This window comes from Triturus cristatus, chromosome 8, assembly GCF_964204655.1.
Source record: "Triturus cristatus chromosome 8, aTriCri1.1, whole genome shotgun sequence".
NCBI lineage: Eukaryota > Metazoa > Chordata > Amphibia > Caudata > Salamandridae > Triturus > Triturus cristatus.
The window spans coordinates 1,432,650,651-1,432,671,322 of NC_140591.1; the positions used below are offsets into that span (position 1 = coordinate 1,432,650,651).

General features: G+C 44.0%; 1 protein-coding gene across 6 annotated transcripts in view; it reads left to right on the plus strand.

The window, feature by feature from the left end:
• Nucleotides 1-19,409, plus strand: part of CCDC90B (coiled-coil domain containing 90B) — a 152,425-nt gene extending 133,016 nt beyond the window's left edge. For all 6 annotated transcript variants that reach the window (XM_085623225.1, XM_085623226.1, XM_085623229.1 and 3 more), the window contains 2 exons: nucleotides 10,691-10,805; nucleotides 18,278-19,409. In XM_085623225.1, the coding sequence (XP_085479351.1) occupies nucleotides 10,691-10,805; nucleotides 18,278-18,333 (171 nt within the window). In that variant the 3' untranslated portion in view covers nucleotides 18,334-19,409. The remainder of the gene's footprint in view (nucleotides 1-10,690; nucleotides 10,806-18,277) is intronic.
• The last annotated feature ends 1,263 nt before the right edge of the window (nucleotides 19,410-20,672 follow it).

Below are 20,672 nucleotides of genomic sequence, written 5' to 3' on the forward strand. Positions count from 1 at the left end.
GTGCGCTTTGCCCTGAAAAACGGTATCAATAACTGCATACTATATTTTTGATAAAAAGAGCAAAAGAACAAAAAGTGTAACATCGACTGTTTCCCTAAGTAACCACATGGGCAAACCATGTTCTCAATATTAGGTTGATAACCTATAGGGAAGCACAACAGATACTTTATTGAGCCTGATCTAAGACGAAAAAGAAGGCTTCGCTCCCAGCGAGTAATATCTCTTAAGAGATAACTAATAGGAGAGCATAAAGGAGATCCGCCCTCGCCTGTCATTAAAATATATTGTTTCACAGATACTTTGGCGGATTCCTGGGCATATCTCGCATCCCCGTAATATTGATATAAAACTTTGCGGATAATCTTTCCATCAATTCCATCTAGTTGCTCAGGATTATTAAAAATATGCTCTAGATTGACCGCAGTCAAATTTGCCCTTACTTGGGCCAGCCAAGGGATATCACCGCCCTTATCACATTTTAGACAATCTGTCAGAATCTCCCTTGTTAATAATAATAAGGCTGCTGGATTTTTCCAAACCTTTAGCCAAAATAAAACAGGGCGGGACCTAATCTAATCTTCCAAGTATGGCATTCTTAACTCGTTATGGCATACAAAGGTGGACGATGAAATTGGTAGGCCCAAAAGTCTCCTGCAAAATCTGTTTTCTTTGGCCTGGACACTTTTCAAATTTATATGGCCCCAGATTTCAGCCCCATGGGTCATGATTGGTACACATGGTGTCCTATAGATTTTAAGTAGGGACAGTACCACCTCCGTTCTTTTCGGTTGGGGGAGATTTATTACTGAGTTTATGGCTCTAGAAAATTTAGTCCGTCCATAAGCCAAATGTGGTGTCCAGGACCCATTATCAGAAAATTGTAAGCCCAAATAAGGGAAAGTGCGAGTGCATATCAAAGAATCAGGGCCCAAGGTAATAGTATTAATGGAACGTTTCTTAGGGCCACAACACATTAAAAAAGATTTTTTTACATTTGTGCAAAGATCCAGATTATTCATAAAAACTGCAAATCCCCTAACTAAGATTCTCAAGGCATTAGGTGTTCGGCCCATTAAAACAGCATCATCTGCATATAGTAAGGCGGGCAGTTTGTTACCATTAATTATAGGGACATCGGTGGTTTGGTTAGACAGGACATTATAAAGTTCATTAATATATAAAATAAATAAGAGTGGGGCGAGAACGCACCCTTGTCTAAGGCCTCTCCCAACCACTGTCTCCTGACACTGCCCCGTCCATACTTATCCTTACCCGGGCCCTTAAGTCCCTATGCAGATATGCTAAAAAATACACCAAATCTTTATCTAACCTATAATCTGGAAGGCATTGCCAGAGCCTGGATCTATTAACAAAATCAAAAGCGGACAAAAGGGCCATAAATGCCAGGTAAAGAGGACTGTGTCGGGCAATAGTGTATTTCCCTATGATTAAATTAAGATTCAAGCACTGTTCCACAGTACCAAGATGACTACGAAAACCCAACTGACATTTATTTATTTATTTATTATGTTTTCATCCTCTGCCCAAGTTCTGATCTTGTTAAATAGAACTCTCCCCAATATTTTAAGGGTGTTATCATTTAGGGAAATGGGTCTGTAACAGCTTGGGTTCGATCTATCTCCTTTTTTCAAAAATGGGGATAATTACAGACGTGGACCATGTGTTTGGGATTTTTGTTGTGATTAAATTGTTAAAAGCGTTAAGTAGCAGAGGAGGCCAGAACTCTGGCATTGATTTTTAGGCAGCCCATCCGGGCCTGGGGCTTTATTTCCCGTACTCTGGAATATTGCCTCCTCGACCTCAATCAAAGAAATTTGAATTTGGGTAGGCATAACATTTTCCAGGGTGTCTTCGCATTGGGGCGCGGAGGCATATATTTTCGAGAAGTGAGCAACCCACACTTCACTAGTTATATTGCAACTTAGGGGGGTAGATGTATTCCCAAAAGCCCTCAGGGACTTAGTGGCAGACCAAAAATTGTTTGCATTATTAAGTTTGGCAGCACAAGCCAGGTTATTCCAATACTCATTTAAGACCACGTCTCGCCTTAATTTTATTACACTTTTATAATTGTGCCTTAGGGTTCTAATAAGAATGGGATCTCTAGGGGAAACTGATAAAGCTGCTCTGAGATCCCGATTAGCCCTAGAGCAGGTGTTGTCAAACCACCTAGGGTCAAATTTGTGTAGGGCTGCAGGTCTGGAGATCAGTTCCTTAATGCCTACACATAATAGAGTAAAAGCAGAAACTGCCTCTGGGTTGGGGTCAGCCAAAGTGAGACTAGTCTCACAGAGAGATGGATACGTTTTTACTATCTTCTGGAAGACCTCCCTACAATCCATACCCTTCCGTTTAACTCTTAAACTATCAGTTGAGAGTTCTAAGTTTCCTGCTCCCAGTTCTCTTCTAATATTTGGTCGCGGAGCTACCCTTAACGAGACCGTAATTGGATTATGATCTCCAAAAGTGGATGCCCTGAACTCTGCCTCAACTAAGTAGCCTTCTAATGATGGAGATATGAAGACATAGTCTATAGTTGAGGCTCGTCCTAGGCATCTATAAGTGGGTAATGGATTATCATTAGTGTTTGCAGCTGCAATATCCATCACATTTAAAAGACTGCTACTTGATAGGTGGTCTAATAGCTCGTGTCCTCTCTTGCATGGGTTGGGTGGAATAAATTGGGAAGAACACCCAGTAGTTCCTTCTCCTATCTTTACATTAAAATCACCCCCCAGGCATATCCCTGCCAGTTTGTACTTTCCCAATAAATTATCATGATCGTGAATAAAGTTAAAAAGGTGAACAAAATTAACATTTGGTGTACTTAAAAAATCATTATTATAGGAATTAATAAAACAAATGGAGGCCCCCGTGTGTAGATCAGTACTTGGAAATTAACATTCTCGGTGGGAATTAGTTTTACTCTACCACCTGAAGCGATGCTGACCCATATTGATAGACCCCCTGAAGGTCTGCCATGTTTAGGATTAGGGGAAATAATATTAAAACACTCATACCCATCGAGATATAGCTCTTTAGTTGCCCAGGTTTCTTGGAACATAAGGATGTCAAATTTATTTATCATATTTGCCCAATCGTCTATATTTAATTTTGAGGCCAGACCTGCCACATTCCAACTCAACACCTTCAATATTGAGTCAGAACAATCCAATTAATTGGGTCATTTCCACCCCAGGGCTGGTATTAGAAGTCTCCTTGGGTACCGTATAGACCAATCCAGTAGTTTGAGTTTTGGGTGAAAGTCAATCAAGGGTGTCTACGTCAGAAATAGCCAAAAATCTATTTACCGACTGATAAGAAGGGCTGAGGAGTGGACACTGTATAGATGGCAGTTTATAGAAGAAACCAAGGGGTAATGCACAGATGTTTGTAGAGGGCAGGCAGTTGGTCTCTTTAACTGCTAATATGGATCCAACGGTCCTAGGCCGGGAAAAATTAATAACAATGCAATCGCCCCTGATAGTTTTCACTGCAGATCCCACCCAGCCTACCCTTCGTACCATTAAAATGTCATGTATATCAGACCTCCTATACCCTTTGTGTTTAGCCATCCAGTCCACACATTTATTCTGCAGTTGTTCCCAGGACTCTGGTTTATTTTTCGCTAGTGGGGGTACCCCTACAAGAGTTTGCACATATGGGCAGGATGCAGGGGGTAAATTTAAAACATCCTTGTTTGGTTCTACATGCCCCCTGGTGCCAATGTCAACAACACTCGTGCTAACTATCAGACCATCTTGGGAATCATCAGGGTTTACATTTTGGGTATTGGCAGATCGAGTGTATAGCTTAGAGGCTAGGGGGTTTCTCGTTTTATTATTCGAGTCAAGGGGAACAGGCAACGACTTTACGGTTTGGGGCACTTGTCGAGCCAGTTGCTCATTCTGAGGTGGATTTTCCAGGGTGCTGACCTGTCGAGCTGGCTGCAAGGTGGTGTTGCCTTAGTAGTTAGGGATTCCAGGCGATCTAAACGCTTCCATAACTTATCAAAACTTTTATCCACAAGCCCTTTAACACGATCATACAATGTGTCAACTATAATATCTATAGCAGTATCCCCAAGTGTGAAGTTAGAAAAAGCAGTCTGCGTGGACTTCGTCTGAGTGGAATTACTTTGGGTATCCACATCAGCTAGGTCAATTAAGACACTACTGGGGATTGGGTCTGCGGGGACCATGGGGTCCTTAATTCATGTGTTAAACGTTGTACATTGTGAGTTCAAGCGTGGGGGCTAATTTCGTTTAGAGCAGGCTGGTTTCACCACCTTCCTCTTCTTTCTCGCTCCACTTACTTCTGGGTTAGGGGTTGTGTCCAGGTTGGCTGTAGTTAATGGCAATGAAACAGTTGGGCTACACCCAGATTCAAAATTTGCAGTTGTTCCTATAGAGCCAAACCCTTCCATGCCCAGCGTGTTCTCTCCAGTGGAGGGTTGAGGGGAATGTTCAGTGATTCTCTGTGTCAGTACCTCTGGATCGCTTATATCAGTTTGTGCTTCACATTGGATTTTTATGGGGCCCAGGGACAATCTTCTCTCCGTCAGCTCGATCTCGGTGCTGACCATATTCACCGCCCGCTCCAACATAGTGTCTATGGATGTAATTTTGCGTGCTGGGGTAACAGCGCTGCGTTTGCCCATAATGACAGAAACCCCAGACATCCAAAAAGTACCAGAAGAAGAAACACACCACTCACCACTACAGAATACAGTTGTAGTTTTAGCTCTGGTTCTTAAGGGAATGGCCCAGCACGGCCTCCCTCGGCCCCTGACGGCCACAGACGGCCCGCCCTTTGCCCGGGCTTAGCCCGGCACACGTCCCGCGAGGCGGGAGGCGTTCCGTGTTCTTCTAGCGCCTCCGTGCGCGGCGGGAGCGTCACGAGTGCGCCGGTGGTCCCCGGGACAGCCGGGAAATGTAGTAGCTGGCCGTTGCCCTCATGGTGTGAGAAATGCGCTGGAAGCTCGGCCGTTGCCCTCACGGCCTCCTGATCACTCCTGATCACTCCTGGTCACTGCCGGTATGATTCTAATCCCCAAGGCACACTCGGCGCTCCGCTTCTTCTAGCGCCTCCGTGCGCGGCGGGAGCGTCACGAGTGCGCTGGTGGTCCCCGGGACAGCCAGGAAATGTAGTAGCTGGCCGTTGCCCTCACGGCGTGAGAAATGCGCTGGAAGCTCGGCCGTTGCCCTCACGGCCTCCTGATCACTCCTGGTCACTGCCGGTATGTTTCTAATCCCCCCTCTTCCAGGCTTCTGTGCAAGCAGGAAGCACCCAGACTCTCCTAAGCCAATCACAATGCTTTAATGCAGTGTTGTAATTTGTCTGAGCGCCGTAGTTTGGCGCTCAGACGGGCACAGGGAGCCTGTGCATATTCCCTATCAGGCTCTGCATTGCAGCCTGGTGAGTAACATGCAAAGTGCGCATGACTGTTTGGCCGGGCCAAGACGAGCGGCCAAACTGTCATGAGTACTTTAGAGTGCAGCAACCACTTCCCCCCACTGACGTCATGGGAGCCCACCCTGCCCTCACCTGGCTGATACTACAAATAAAATGATAATAACTTCTGTTATTATCATTTTAGTTTTCCTTTTACACTGCTCTGTCAGCAGTGAGGCGACGCTCCTCCTCCTTAGCAGAGGAGCCGCCACTGGTTAAGTATGCCTTTCATCATCATAATGAGTCTATAAACCATTCTGCAGAGCCTTTACCATTGCCATGGCAACTGGAATTAAGCAGTAAATGTTGCAGCCACAGAATTAGCAGATTCTACTCGATCTGACCACTGTCCATTATTTTATCAACGCGAAGGGTGTTTTTTCCTAAAATCCTACATTGCTCACAGCATATTTAAATATTCTTTCTTCTTTTTAGTGCGGGCATCTAAGCAGTATAGGCCAATATTTCATTTATTTGTAATAAATATTTCCATCAGTGTCATTGATCACTGACTTACACGGAAAGACCCAGGCTTCTGCATACACACTAGGTTAGCAGGATGGTGGGGGGGGGGGGCAAACAAAAAGTCCTGATCGCATCACGTGCAGTCTGGTTCTCAGGGAAGGGGTACATGTTCATTTACGATGCAAGAAACAATCCTGTCCTAACATTGATATTCCTAGTTATTTAAAAAATATATTTTTACTTTGAAGCCACCCCAACACCATTATGTAACACACAAATATATCAAAAACTACTGATCAGATTTACACAAAACCAAGAAAAGGCACTGCTGCTAAACCTGACCCTAGGGAGGGTGTGTAATGTATGAGGGAAGATTCCAAGAGTGGCAGATGCCCCATCAATTTGTATTTTGATAAAAGCCTTTTATTGTTTTTTACAGGATCGGCAGACCCAAATTCGGATCTACAAAATCTCGGATAGATCCATAGTTTCTTTAAGACTGTCGACCTCGGGGTTGGCATCTAAGCTGTATGCCCTTGTGGCCAGAGCCCGCTTTGCCCTCACTAATGCCATACCAGCTGGTTCAGTGACACAGATGCCAGCTCAGGGCCTGAGTTCAAATTAGTCCCTGCTGACATAGTCCACTACGCACAAAGGCGTACACAGCTGTGTGAGTGACACAGAAATACAATGTTATTTATTTATTTATTTTTGCAACTCCTGTTTTGCAGTCTGGTTCTCAGGGAAGGGGTACATGTTCATTTACGATGCAAGAAACAATCCTGTCCTAACATTGATATTCCTAGTTATTTAAAAAATATATTTTTACTTTGAAGCCACCCCAACACCATTATGTAACACACAAATATATCAAAAACTACTGATCAGATTTACACAAAACCAAGAAAAGGCACTGCTGCTAAACCTGACCCTAGGGAGGGTGTGTAATGTATGAGGGAAGATTCCAAGAGTGGCAGATGCCCCATCAATTTGTATTTTGATAAAAGCCTTTTATTGTTTTTTACAGGATCGGCAGACCCAAATTCGGATCTACAAAATCTCGGATAGATCCATAGTTTCTTTAAGACTGTCGACCTCGGGGTTGGCATCTAAGCTGTATGCCCTTGTGGCCAGAGCCCGCTTTGCCCTCACTAATGCCATACCAGCTGGTTCAGTGACACAGATGCCAGCTCAGGGCCTGAGTTCAAATTAGTCCCTGCTGACATAGTCCACTACGCACAAAGGCGTACACAGCTGTGTGAGTGACACAGAAATACAATGTTATTTATTTATTTATTTTTGCAACTCCTGTTTTTTTTTTTTTTTTTTTTTTTTTTTAAACAAACAAAAAATTCTCTGGGCAACAATGCATAGCAAAGATAATGCACAGTGAGGATTATGTACCGTGGTGTTGGCTCAGGGCAAAGCCCTAATTCTGTGGCACAGCGACCCTCACTGGGAGCTTGCTACACACGCCAACATACTCCCATCCACATTGCTGTAAAGCTGGGATTGATCGAAGGGAAGTTGGACATTTGGCCAGCTCTGGGTGGTCTTGAAAGATGTTGGGCGCGGTGCTTAGCCATAGGCCAATCTCTGCGGCCAACCAGTGCTGTGCACAGTCGAAGTCCTCCATCAGGGTCTGGCTGCCAGGAGGTTAGGCATGGGGGCCGGGCCAAAGGCCCAAAACCGCTGCCAACCCCGCTTAACAGAATCTTAGTTTTCCATATCCGTTGTATCCAATTGATATTGTAACTATGCAGAACATCTTTGGAGTTTTTAAAGTTTGTAGGTAATATGATAGTCTTTTTCAGTGAGTGTTTTTCAAATATTATTTTTAAACGATTACACTGGATATTCAGTTGTAATCGAGAACATGAGAAGGACGGCAAAAACGTTCTCTTACTACATTATTTTTCTACCTCAGTGTAAGACCTGGGGTCACCAAGCCCTAAGGGGGTAACGTGACTCGAGCGGTTGGGCACCCGAAGGCTTAAGTGTAAAGCGACCATACAACCCACACATCCCTTGAAGCAGGAAACGCACACAAGAATGGACGCCACACCGTAGGATCAGTGAAAATCAAACCAGTTTATCTAAGCCGTTCGATTCAAATGCAGTTCATGAGATGGCAAGGGGCATTACTTGAATACATTGACATTAGAATCCCCAGCATTTCATTATGGTGCCATAGGCAGTACCTGAATACGTTAGCGTCCGATTCACCAGCAATTCATTATGATGCAATAGACAGTACCTGAATACATTAGCGTCAGATTCATCAGCAATTCATCATAGTTCCATTGGCAAACCTGGGGGAGCGGTAAACACAGCGGTTAACCAGCGCGCTTCAATCTGCCGTGGGTACCTTGCGCGGTATCTAGCGATTATCAGCGCGTGAAATAGGACTTGAAAATGTAGCGCCACCTATGGAAGACTACTAGCGCTTCAAGGCAGGACTCACAAGCATATCATTACCCCGGGCATTACTAGCGCTCCGGAACAGAACTTCAGCACATAGCGCTACTCGTAATCACAAGGCATTAGGCACTTTAAATCAGAACTGAAGAACACATGGCTACTCGTAATCATAAGCATTAAACACTTCCGAGTAGAACTCGAGAACACATGGCTACTCGTAATCATAAGCATTGAACACTTTTGAGCAGGACGTAAGAACACAGCGCTTCTCGTAATCATGAGACAGTAAGCACTTTTGAGCAGAACGTAAGAACACAGCGCTTCTCGTAGTCATGAGACAGTAAGCACTTTTGAGCAGAACGTAAGAACACAGCGCTTCTCGTAATCATGAGACATTAAGCACTTTTGAGCAGAACTTGAGAATACAGCGCTTCTCGCACTCAGCAGACCTTAAGCAAGTGGTCCCCTTTTACGCTGCAGTCTCAAGGCAAGGGGGCAATCCCACGGTGGGGAATCGGAGTCTCGGCCGGCACCGGAGCGGTCGCCAGACGGTGCGGTGATGCTCCCGATCAGCAGGGGGCGCACCGGGTCCTCCGCAAGCCTCCCGGGGAGCAGGGGGGTGAGTCCCAGGCCTATACACGGCCACGCTACCTCCCAGCCCCCAGGGGTTACCTTGATCTCGGCGTCCGGGTCTCGGGAGACACTCGGGGGGTCCTTACGGCTTCAGGCCCCCCGCAGTCAGCGTGCTCAGCGGCGGGGGCGGCGACGCGCAGTCCGCCCTCGTCACATGGGGCGGTAGACAGCTTCACGGCCTTCCCAGGCCTTCCGCGACTCACTCAGACGCTGCGACGGCAGCGGCGGGGCCCCGGGCTTCTCCGCGGGCCCCGACTTGACGAGGAGTAACTTCTGGTCCCTGGGCCGCGGCGGTAAGCACGCTTCCGGTCCCCGCGCCAGGGGGGGGATGCAAATTAAGCGGGATGACAGCGAGCTCAGAGCTCAGCATGGGACTGACTCGGGGGATTCCAGGCCAGGTCGGAGAGCGCAGGGGACACAGCGCTAGTACCTGGTTGATCCCCAGCAGTCCAGCAGTCAGTTGCAGTTCAGGTTTCAATAAGGAGCTTCAGCATTGGATCTCAGCATTCAGTTTCAGCATGAAGTTCCAGCGTTTAGTTTCAGCGTTTAGTTTCAGCATTCAGTTTCAGCATGAAGGTTCAGCATGAAGGTTCAGCATTCAGTCTTAGCAGTCTTACTGGCGCAGATGTCTCTGGCGCCCTTAGGGGTTCCGTTCCTTGTGGGGGTAGGGATTGAGTTGGTGACTAGTTCCTTCCTAGTCAAGCTTAGCAGATGGCCCCTGGGTTCTCCTATCACTGGGCTAGATCAGTGGGCTGTACAGGATCCCTCACTCACTTAAAAGGCAGTACCTAAGTCCTGTCACTTTCAGAGGCATGAGTCCTTGGCTAGGCCCTACCGCCTACACTCCTGCGTGATTTTCCCCAGGTCTGCTTCACTGCAACTGGCCAACTGACTAGAAAATGGTCCATCCCTCACTTATGTATCCCTAGGTCAGGTGACCTCTATCCAAGGCGGCACAAGTAAAAACCACACCTCCCTTCTAGAAGGTTCCAGCACATTCCAGGAGCTTCCCCATTCTACCTATGGGACAAAAAAGGCGGGCTGGTGTCGCAACATTGTTGTGGGGTCCCAGCCAGCTCCTGGCAGCTAGGGTGCTACTAATGAAGACCACTCTGCAGTAGCAGGGGCCTGTGGCAGCCATCTTGGGAGATGGGAGCACCTGCACCTTATCACTGATTGGCAATGAAAAGGTGCTCGGAGACCTAAGTCCAACATAAAAATGAGGGTGGAAAAAATGAGGCACGATCAAAAATAGATGGGGAGACCACCCTAGGGCTGATAGGTCCAATACTTAGTAAACGCCCCAAAATCATATAGAGGGAAGGTGAGGTTACTAGAAGAGGGTGAAATTGGAGAGACACTTTCAGAGTTAAACCGGCCAGCTAGGTTTGTTTGAAGGATCAGTGTTCATAGGAAAGAGAAAAAAGGATTTAGTAGAAATATCACCTTTTCCAAAGAGGTGATAATACGCCAAAAAGGGACTGCGGAAAAAAGTGAAAGCTGCCTAGGAAGACCGTACCCCTTTAATATAAGCAGCTATCACCTTTTTTAGTTCAGAAGTGTTAGGTAAATTCTGATGCAGAAACACACCGCATACCTGACTTCTCACGTTACTACCATGTTTTATCTCATTGCAAGGAAAATGCATATTTAATGTAAAACATTACTAACAACGTCCTTGCTTTATGTATTTCAGAATGTAGGCACAGATGGTGTTATCACGGAAATCAATAAAAAAATCGATATTGATATTGCCTCTTTAAAAACGCTCATGGAGTCCCACAAGCTGGACACGATCCGGTATCTTGCAGGTAAAATTAAACAATACTTCTCTCGAGAAAGATGAATCTGATTTGTTTCCACAGTGACAATTTTCTTAAAGTTAATGTCTCGTAATTATTTCATAAAACGTGTAATAATTATGCACTGCTTTTACTTTGTCAGGTGCAAGGCATTTAGTAATTCAGGCAAAGCCCAGTGGAAATTCTGGGACTTTTTGCCGAGTGGGAAACGCATATTACTTATTATGGTTATAATGAAATTAATGTAAATTTGGAAAGGTAGGTTTTACAGAGAAGGGAGTTCTTAATGGTCTACAGGCTAACAGAGAAACTACAGAAAGAGGAGAACCCGTATTGGCCAGACAAGGGCATTCACAAACGTCTTAAGAATCCAGAGTGATCAACTCAATCAACCCGGATGTTGGATATTTTGACCAGTTGCTACAACAAGGTAATAGTTATATTGTATCTGGATCAGATAAGTTATTTGCAACGGAAAACTTTCCCCTAGAAGAGTTGCTAGCTGTTGAAAGGTGAACTTAGATTTTTAGCAAACCTAAAACATAACATCCCAGTAAATTGTGAACTAAGCGACACAAAGAAGAGCACAAGTGTGTGGTAAAGGCATGCATGGTAAAGGCAGGCTTGGTAAAGGAATGAGTGGTTTAGACGTATTTGTGATTATGCCAGCGTAGTAGAGGCACGCGTTGTTCGACCAAGCGTGCTTCTGTCATACAACCGTCCCAGATTATTATTATATTTATTAGGCGCACAAATCATTTCCGAGGGTATCTCTTGGCGCCGAAGCCATCAGATACAGGTCACAATTCCATAGGATGATTAAAGATCGAACAACCATTTTTTCAGAAGTTTCTTGAAGGAGATTAGGTCTGAGCAAGAGCGAATGGGCAAGGGTAGCTGATTCCAGTGTTTGGGAGCCAAGAAAGAAAAGGAGTGGCCACCATATCTGGCTGTATGGATGCATTTGGGGCATAGCAGTAATAGCTCACTGGATCTGAGCCTGCGTACCGGGAAATAAGGCTGCAGTTTGTTTTTAAGATAACGTGGTCTCCTCCCATGCAGTGATTTGAAGACCAAACACATAAGTTTGAAGGGCGCACGCTTTTTTATGGGAAGTCATTGTAGGGAGCTTAATAAAGGTTCAGATTGGGATCGAGGAGGAAGATTACAGACGAGGCATGCTGCCGTGTTCTGTACCACCTGAAGTCTAGAGAAAAAGCCTTTATTTATTCCGACCATTAGGGAATTCCCATAGTCCAAGCGGCTCACAATCAACGCCTGGACTAGGGTTTTCCTAGCATGCAGAGGAGCCCAATTAAAAGCCTTCCTAAGCATGTGCATCAGGCCGAAACAGGTTCCAGAGATGGTTTTAACATGTTCATTCATAGAGCGATTATTGTCCAAAAAGACACCCACATTTGTAAACAATTTTGTGGGTGTTGGGGACGATCCAAGTTCGGATGGCCACAAATCAGCGGAGCAAATTGAATGAACCTTCCCAAAAAGTAGGGCCTCTGTCTTACTGGTTTTGAGCTGAAGGAAGTTAGCAGTCATCCATGATGCAATTTTTTACATACAGTGTTTGAATTTTACTTGGTGAGTTCCGGATCAGAATACCTCGTGATGACAAGTTGCGTGTCATCAGCATATGAGATTGTATCGAAACCACATGACTTGATAAGCCTGGCCAGGGGAGCCACATATATATCAAAAAGAGTAGGGCTTAGGATCGATCCCTGTGGCACCCATTGTCCAGGGCCATGGATTTAGAATGGTAAGTCTTCATATGTACTATATGAGTTCGTTCTGATAAAAATGTTCTACCCATTTCAGAGCTTTGCCACTGACACCCATCTCCTCTATTCTTTGAATTAGAATTGGGTGGGAGATGATATCAAATGCAGCTGATCGATCAATGTTTAGCTGAATTACCCTGATCTAGAGCAAGTCTGATTGTGTCAGTAACCTCCAATAATGCTGACTCCGTGCTATAAGAAGCACGGAAGTCTGACTGGGAGGGATCCAACAAGGAGTTGGATTCCAAAAAAGACACCAATTGGTGGTTTACCAATGACTCTGAAACTTTGGCGCTGTAGGGGAGCAGTGATATAGGTCTATAGTTCTGCATATCCGTAGGGTCAGCCATAGGTTTTTTGAGAATGGGTCTTTTCCATGTAGTTTTCCATTTAGATGGAAGAGTTGCCAGCTTGAGCGAAAGATTGCATGGATCTGTGATGGGGCAAGAAGAATTGGAGCCAGAGTTGTAAAGACGTAAGAGGGGGCGGGGACCCAGATTTAATCCTACTTAGCCAATCCAAAACTTGATCAGGGGTGGAGGACTGGGTGTTAACACAGACTTCAGAAGAGACTAGTTTTGTCAGTGCCACGGTTTTTGAAAGAGATTTGTAGATTATTCCCGCTGAAGTTTTACCGTGTCAAGTTTTGTGCCAAGAATACTGTTCGTGTTGGAGAGGGTCGCGTGGAGCAAGTAGAGTGTCACTGGTGGTGGTCGCCGTGGCACGAAGAGTGCACCGGGCTTCTCGGAGCTTCGCGTTGGTGGTCCCCGCAGCGATCGATGCTTGCTGTGCAAGGAAAGGGGCTGGCGGTGATTCGCCTAAAAGCTTGATTTAAGAGCCTTCTGAACCCAAACAAGGGTCGGGACCAGTAAGGGCACCAGTTGGGGGTCAGGAACTTGCTGAAGAAGGGTGCAAGAGCTGTTGGGAAGCCTGGTATGTCCCTGAGGCTCAGATCAACAGGCCTGTAGACTAGCCCTTTGAGTCACTTGGGGTCCTGGGTTCAAAATGGAGTTGCAGGTCCAGTTCTTCTTGCCCAGGGAGCAGCACAGCAGGGCAGCAGTTCTTTGTAGAACAGCAGTCCAGCAGAGTGGCAGTCCTTGTAGCAGCAAAGTAGACCTTCCTGGCAGAGTATCCACAGGTCCAAAAGGGTACTCAAGTTGCGGTATCTGCGGTCCTTCCTTTATACACAGTTGTGCCTTTGAAGTGGGGAGAAGCTTCTAGAGGCATGCCTTTGAAGTTCACAGATGACCGGTTTTCCTGCTTTGAGAGCCCAACTAGTAATGCCTAAGCTCACATTGTGTGTGGCTGTCTAGTAAGAATACACAAAGCCCAACTGTCAGCCATACCCAATCTTGTGACCAGAGAGAGGCTGCAGGCACCAAATAGCCAAGGCAAGAAAATGCCAACTTTATCAGAGCTCGACAAATCCACTCGACCGCTCGCATTTGCGAGGTAAATTTTATGAGGTCGAGCTATTTTTAGGTCCTACTCGCCCTTTCTGGCGAGTAGGCAAACATACTAACTTTTGTCCTCCATCTTTGAAAACGGAGCAAATGTGACAAGATAACAAGATTTAAAGGCCTTTTTATTGCTCACAAAGCAAATGAGCAATAAAAATGCCTTTAAATCTTGTTATCTTGTCACTTTTGCTCCGCTTTCAGAGACGGAGGTCAAGTAGGTCACTGTTAGGGCGAGGAGATTTTTCAAGGTACTAGTTCTGCAGGACTAGTACCATTTTTCAGATTTTTCGAGCCCTGTTTATAAAAGTGGCATTTTCAGAATTGTAATTTAAAATCCGACTTCACCATGAGTTAGGATTTTTAAATCCAGATTCAAGAGAAACCAAAGATGAACCTGTTATCTCTTCTCATTTGGAAATTACACTTATAAAATGTAATAAGGCAACTCCGATGTCATCTAAAGGGAGGGATAGACCTTGCAGTAGTGAAAAACAAATTTGAGTTTTTCACTACCAGGACATGTAAAACTTTAAAGTTCGTGTCCAACATTTTAAATACATTTCACCCTGCCCTTTGGGCTGGCGGGGCCTACACTAAAGGTAACTTATGTATTAAAAAGGAAAGTCTGGGCCTGGCATTTAATTTGCAGGCCCTGGGCACATGTAGTGCCACTTTACTAGGGACTTACAAGTACATTAAATATGCCAAATGGTTATAAGCCAATGTTACTGTGTTTAAGCAGCAAACGCAAGCACTTTAGCACTGGTTAGCACTGGTAAAGTGCATAGAGTCTTAAGGCCAACAAAAACGAATTCAGTAAAAAATAGTAGGAAGGCAAAAGGTTTGAGGATGACCCTGCAGAAAGGTCAAGGTCCATTTATAAGGGTATTTATTGAACTTCTTAATCTTTGGTGCTTAAGGGAAGAAAGGTGGATTTAACTCTACTGTGACTCAACTACAATTTACAACCTGGAAATCTGAGTACAGATCCCAGCTTCCCAACTTGATTAAATTGTTTGATCCACGGCACATGGTTACTTCACTTTGTATCATTTTCCTTCACTACCCATTTTGAGAATACTTTGAAGTTATTCAGTTCAGGATACGCACTGTAGAAAAACCTCTCTCATATATGATTAATATTAAGTATCTTGCTTCACATTTAATAACCGTATATGCCAGTAGTTCTTAACCTTTTGACTTATATAGACCCCCACTGAATCATTATCAGAAGCTGGGAACCGCCACGGAATCATTATTAGACAAAAATACACAAATATTCAAGCACAAATTATGAGATTTTATTTAATTGACAAATATAAACAAAAATCAAAATCTTACCTATAATAAGTTTGAAGTTATTCTAAATTCAATTGAAGCCACTCATCATACATACTATATTCTGTTTAAGCCACTTTCTCTGCTCCCACAAATCAATCTGAGGATATAACTTAATGTTTAGCCACCAATTTCAAAGTCCTTCACATTTAAAGCCAGTTTTATAATTTTCAATTGTACATTTTGATTCTTCATATATACGTTATTAATCCGTTAATAGTATTTAATTTTCTAAACAGACGCAGCCCTCCTAAGTAGGCTTCACGGCCCCCCACGGGAACTCGGACCACAGGTTAAGAACCACTAATATAGGCCTTATAAAGAGAAAACATGACGAACTGGATTAGCATCGGCAACTGTTGGCAATGTCGTCATGGCACGAGGGTATTCTTAAAATTAGAATTTTTAAAAAAATGTTACCTTCAATAAATGTCACTCAATTCAATGCCATAATGGTATATACATGAGACACGCCAAAAGAGCGAAAAATACATTGTTTTTGTCTTTTAAAGAGTCTATATAGTATTGTTGCAATTTGTTTTATTGTGTTGTGCCTGGTTTACATCTTTTTGATGGCTCATGTTCCACACTGACACTGTGTGCCGTTCCAGACCCCTGTCTTTGCTCTGCTCTCCCCAGGGCTGTCCATGTTCCTTCCAGAAATGTTGAGCCTCCTGCAGTCTTGCTCAGGTCAGGCACGGGTTGGCAGAGAAGTACATTGCTTGCTTTTCTTAGAAAAAGCGAGACGAACATTTTCACAAAACTGTTGTACAATTCTTAATGCCGTTTCTACAATTATTAATTATTTGGACGATTCCCAAAGATTTTTAGAAATTGAATTTGATTGAGCCTTAAACGTGGGTGAACAATATGACTTGGATGCGATTTACAGAGTGAGAAACATGCCTGTTCTAAACGCTACTATGTACTCAGAACAAGCCGATTACATAGCGTGTGCCCTCTTAATTATCACAGTGTTGTAGTTTGTGGGTATTAACAACCATTTTTAAAACATTTTCCCACACATAACTGCACTTCTAACCAGACAGCTGAATGATGCAGTTGTAAGTAGTGAAAAAGATCGGCTATTTCATGAGGAAATTATTTTCTTGAAAGAAAACATATATATTTTTTTTTTCCAAAGTCCTACCATGCATGCAGACTTTCTTCAGTGGAGCGAGTTTAGGAAAAACAAGCTTGAACCACTATTTGTGACTCAAGGACACTCACATGCGTAATATTTCTAAAATATGTTCCACCCACATGCCCCAGTGTTTTGTGTATTAGTCAAGCATTCAGAAAAGTAAAAATTTCTACATGTCTGGTACACACTGAAATTCTGATCTGTTAAACTTCTGTACCTTGCAAAAGAGAGTCCGAAAGTCCCCAAATTGTTGTTGTGAAACGATTCTATCCTGATTGCCCTCACTCCCACAGGCCATCAAGTGGAGCTTATAGCAATATTGTCTTGAGAACTTAAAACAAATGCCATCAAATCGAAGATAAAGTTTTTGGGGAGGAAGAGAAGACAATCGAGGCAATTTTACCAGGATGGTGCAAAATTGGAGAAAGTTCCTTTTTTTTTTTTTACCTTACTTAGGCCCGCCCCCACTATTGAGCAACTTAGGCTGGAAAATGCGTGTCGAAATTGCGTTGGAGAAATCTGAAACATCATCAAAGCTATTTTTTGAATGGCCTGGGAATATGGAACAAATTCCCTCCTTGCGTTGTGGTGGTGGTACAGGCCAAGTTGGGAAACAAATCAACATATGGCACAAAGATATGGGGATGGGAAAATGCGTAGGATTGGCCTGCATAAAAGGTGGTTTTGGAGAAGACTCCTATAGATACCAGGAGGCTTTCAAGCAGATCTCTGTAAATGCATGTTAACTATAGTAGAACGGTTCCCTTAAATACACAGCCACACTCCAGCATCTCTCCTAAACCACATGATTGATAGGAACCTGGAGACCACCCAGGAATGAGTTCACAGTCGCAGATTAGGGGTAAATGAAAAAGTGCGGCTAGAAACATTGGCTTGAACACCATCATCACTGACTATAACCCAGGAAGGAGGTCAGTTACTGCTACAGCCTCTTGGTGCTAGACTTTGGCCCTGCAGGCGTTGGAAAAGTACTGTTCCCCGGAACCTTGAAGTCTTTGCAATACATCGAAATGCCCTCAACCTTATTTAACGTCATTTGGTAACTCACAGTAGTGCAAACAAACTCTCTGTAGTTTCAGTGAGTTTGAACTGCCAATTGGTCCAGTCATGACAAACACAATATAGGAAGGTGTTGACACATGCATAAGTGCTTTACATGAAGTCTTCTCTATTTTATGATGATCTGCACTCTGCTTGGAGACCAGGGAGACGGTAATCTCCAGGGTCATTGTTAAGAGGTGTATTGAGAAGTTGGTTTGGTTGGAACAACTATAGTAGTAGACCAGGATCTGGTTAAAAGTGTCTCTGAAAGTGGGGGACGTTTGCCCGATTCAAAGCAACAAGTATTCTATGACCAGCCAGAGGTAAGAGGCTAAATGCATTACAAATTAGAGGCTGAGAACAGGCATTCCCAAAATGGCAGGATAATGGGGTGGGCAAAAGAACTCTACATTTCCTAGTTTTTGAGACAAGCCAGAGATATGATTGCTGCAAGAAAACGTTTTTTTATTTTCTGTGCTTTTAAAAGTTTGATGTTTTTAATTCTAATGTTATACGTTAATGCCTGTGGGTGCTATAGGTCAATGAGGTGTGAAAGGGTCCAGATATCTATTTTAAATTAGTTTTGTATTGTGCATTATAATTTTTGGAGTGAAAGGCAAAATGCTGAACATTTTTAAATAAACCTAAATCTGTTGACCTATATATTTTTTTCTTCTGCAGGTTCCGTTTTTGCATGTCTAGCAATAGCTCTTGGATTTTATCGATTGTGGAAATAGTACTGCAAACATCAAAGTGCGAAACAGTGGCCTTTTTATCTATAATTTGTGGACATTGCCAAAGACGTGTTAAAGGAGGAGGAAATGAAAGGCAACCTTTGCTTTCCCTACTCAAGGAAAATTCTGAAAAGGTTATTGTAAAAGTTGTTGCATCCATATCGAAGTTTAGATCTATGGCCACTCGGAACTGTCCTGACGACGCACAAAGGTTTTTCAACTCCACCATCGTAAAAAAAACCTGGAACCCCAGTTATATGCGGTCCCGCTCCTCAATTTTGGACTCAGTACTGTACCCTTTGCGTTTACTACCACCACTTCACCTCAGCACTGCCTTTTTCTGGGGTAACTTGAGGCGTTAATGGCAGAGATGAACAGAGTAGATCGTGTGATTGGTAATCCAGGATCCTTTTGCCTCCACATCATGGGTCGAAAGACAGCTGTCGGTTGTCTCTCCTCTCTTAAGAATGTACACCAGTAACCACTCTGAGCTTTTTACCATGAGGCTCTTCAGCATTCACTCCTCGCTTTTTTTTTTCTTGGTCCAGAGCCCAGCTACTGTTGTCGCTTCATGGCAGATATCCCAGCATTTACAAATCCCTCCGTAAAGTCTTTGTCAACTCAGAGCCACTCTTAAAGAGCAGGTGGAGGCATACAACTGGAGGAAATACTACTTCAGTCTGCACCTGATATGGAAAGTGCAGTTTCAAGTTGCGACGCCTAATCCCCAGCAGATCTGGAACGAAGAGTATTGCTTGGTCTGCGGTCCATCAGTTACATTCCTTCTCAACTGATCTCACTAAATCCAAATGAGAATGCAGTATTATCCTTCCTCTAGACTCCTGCCACACTTGTGCTTAAATCCCACCAGGCCTTGGGTCTCTCTGACCGCCATGCACTGTTTTAGGCAGCATACATTTGCTCCTGAGTTTAGGAAAGCTTGGTGTTGATATTTTTTAAAAACTGCTGAAATCCTGTCGTCTTTCGGCTCTATATGCTTACTTGCACTATTCATTATTATTGCATATATTGTTTTTGATTGCATTTTGTTGAACAAATTAAACATATGTTTAACCTTATCGGTCCATAATATTTATTTGGGGTTGTGATTTATTTATTTGCATGTTGTCTAGATCAAATGTTGGAGATAAAAAAGGCAACCTGGTGTATCTAGTCTCCCCATGTTTGTTTGCAACAGTTTTGTTTTTCAACTCTACAAATATTGCTTCCATTGTAGTTGGAGGATGAATGGTGCATTCTTGATGTGAGCTGTTAGTAAACTCTGACCTGGCCCCTTTTCACTGTTCACAAAGACAGCAAACCACTGAGTTGGTTAATGCCGGTGCCAGAGCAGAGCCCAAAACTATTGTGAAGTGATCCATTTCTCTGTAGGACATGGGCTTCAATGTGGAACACTGACCTGCTACAGCTGAGGTCAGTGAAGTTGGTCTGACCGTGTTCTACCACCGAGTTGATGGAAACTCTCATAATAGTGGGTAACATCTAACGGCTTTTTTGGGCGGGGGGGTTTGAGGAGGGGCATAGCGGATAAGAAAAACCCTCTCTTTGCAGTGTTTGCTCCGTTGATTAGCTCTGGACATATGGTGTCATTACCATGGCTATCACCTATTCAACAGGCACAGCCATGCGCTCACGAGAAAGTATATTAGTTTGTATTAGGTCTGGCTTGACCGATTAAGCTGTCTGGTATTGTTTTGTAACTGCAAACAATACATAAAATGATACTATTACATATACAAACAGGCTTTTGGTCAGACCCATTCAGCCAATTCTTCATTGGATTGTCATTCACTTGTGGTAGGAGTCCACAGAACAAAAACCTAGAGCAAGCTTTGGGTCTGCCTGCTTTTGCCATTGACTTTGTTGTCTGTGTCATCCGTGTTTGGAACAGCCCACTGGACAACCATTCAGTGTTTGGTGTGTCAAACAACGTGAATGATGGCATTTCACTTGCTTGCTTTTAAATCTGGTTCAGGAAGGGAGAGTAGGAGAGTTAAAGGAGTCCACCAGATAATGCTTAGCCTACAAACCAATCTGTTCGGTTATCACCCGTTTCTTGCCACCCGCACAAACTCATGTTAACATTGTCTGGGAGGGTGGTCCGGTAGTGAGTCGTGATTCTGTCCCCCCACCCCCTTTCTTTGCTTCCGACGCCATGCCTGGAGTGCTCCCGCCTCCCCCTTTTCCCCCTTACCCCCACCTTGGCTCAGTCCCCCTTCTGTATGTGGCTGAAGCGGTGCCAGAATGCTGTGCGTGTGTCTGCTGTGGGTGATTACAGAACTAAGGAGATAGATGCTTGATTACAGAACTAAGGAGATAGA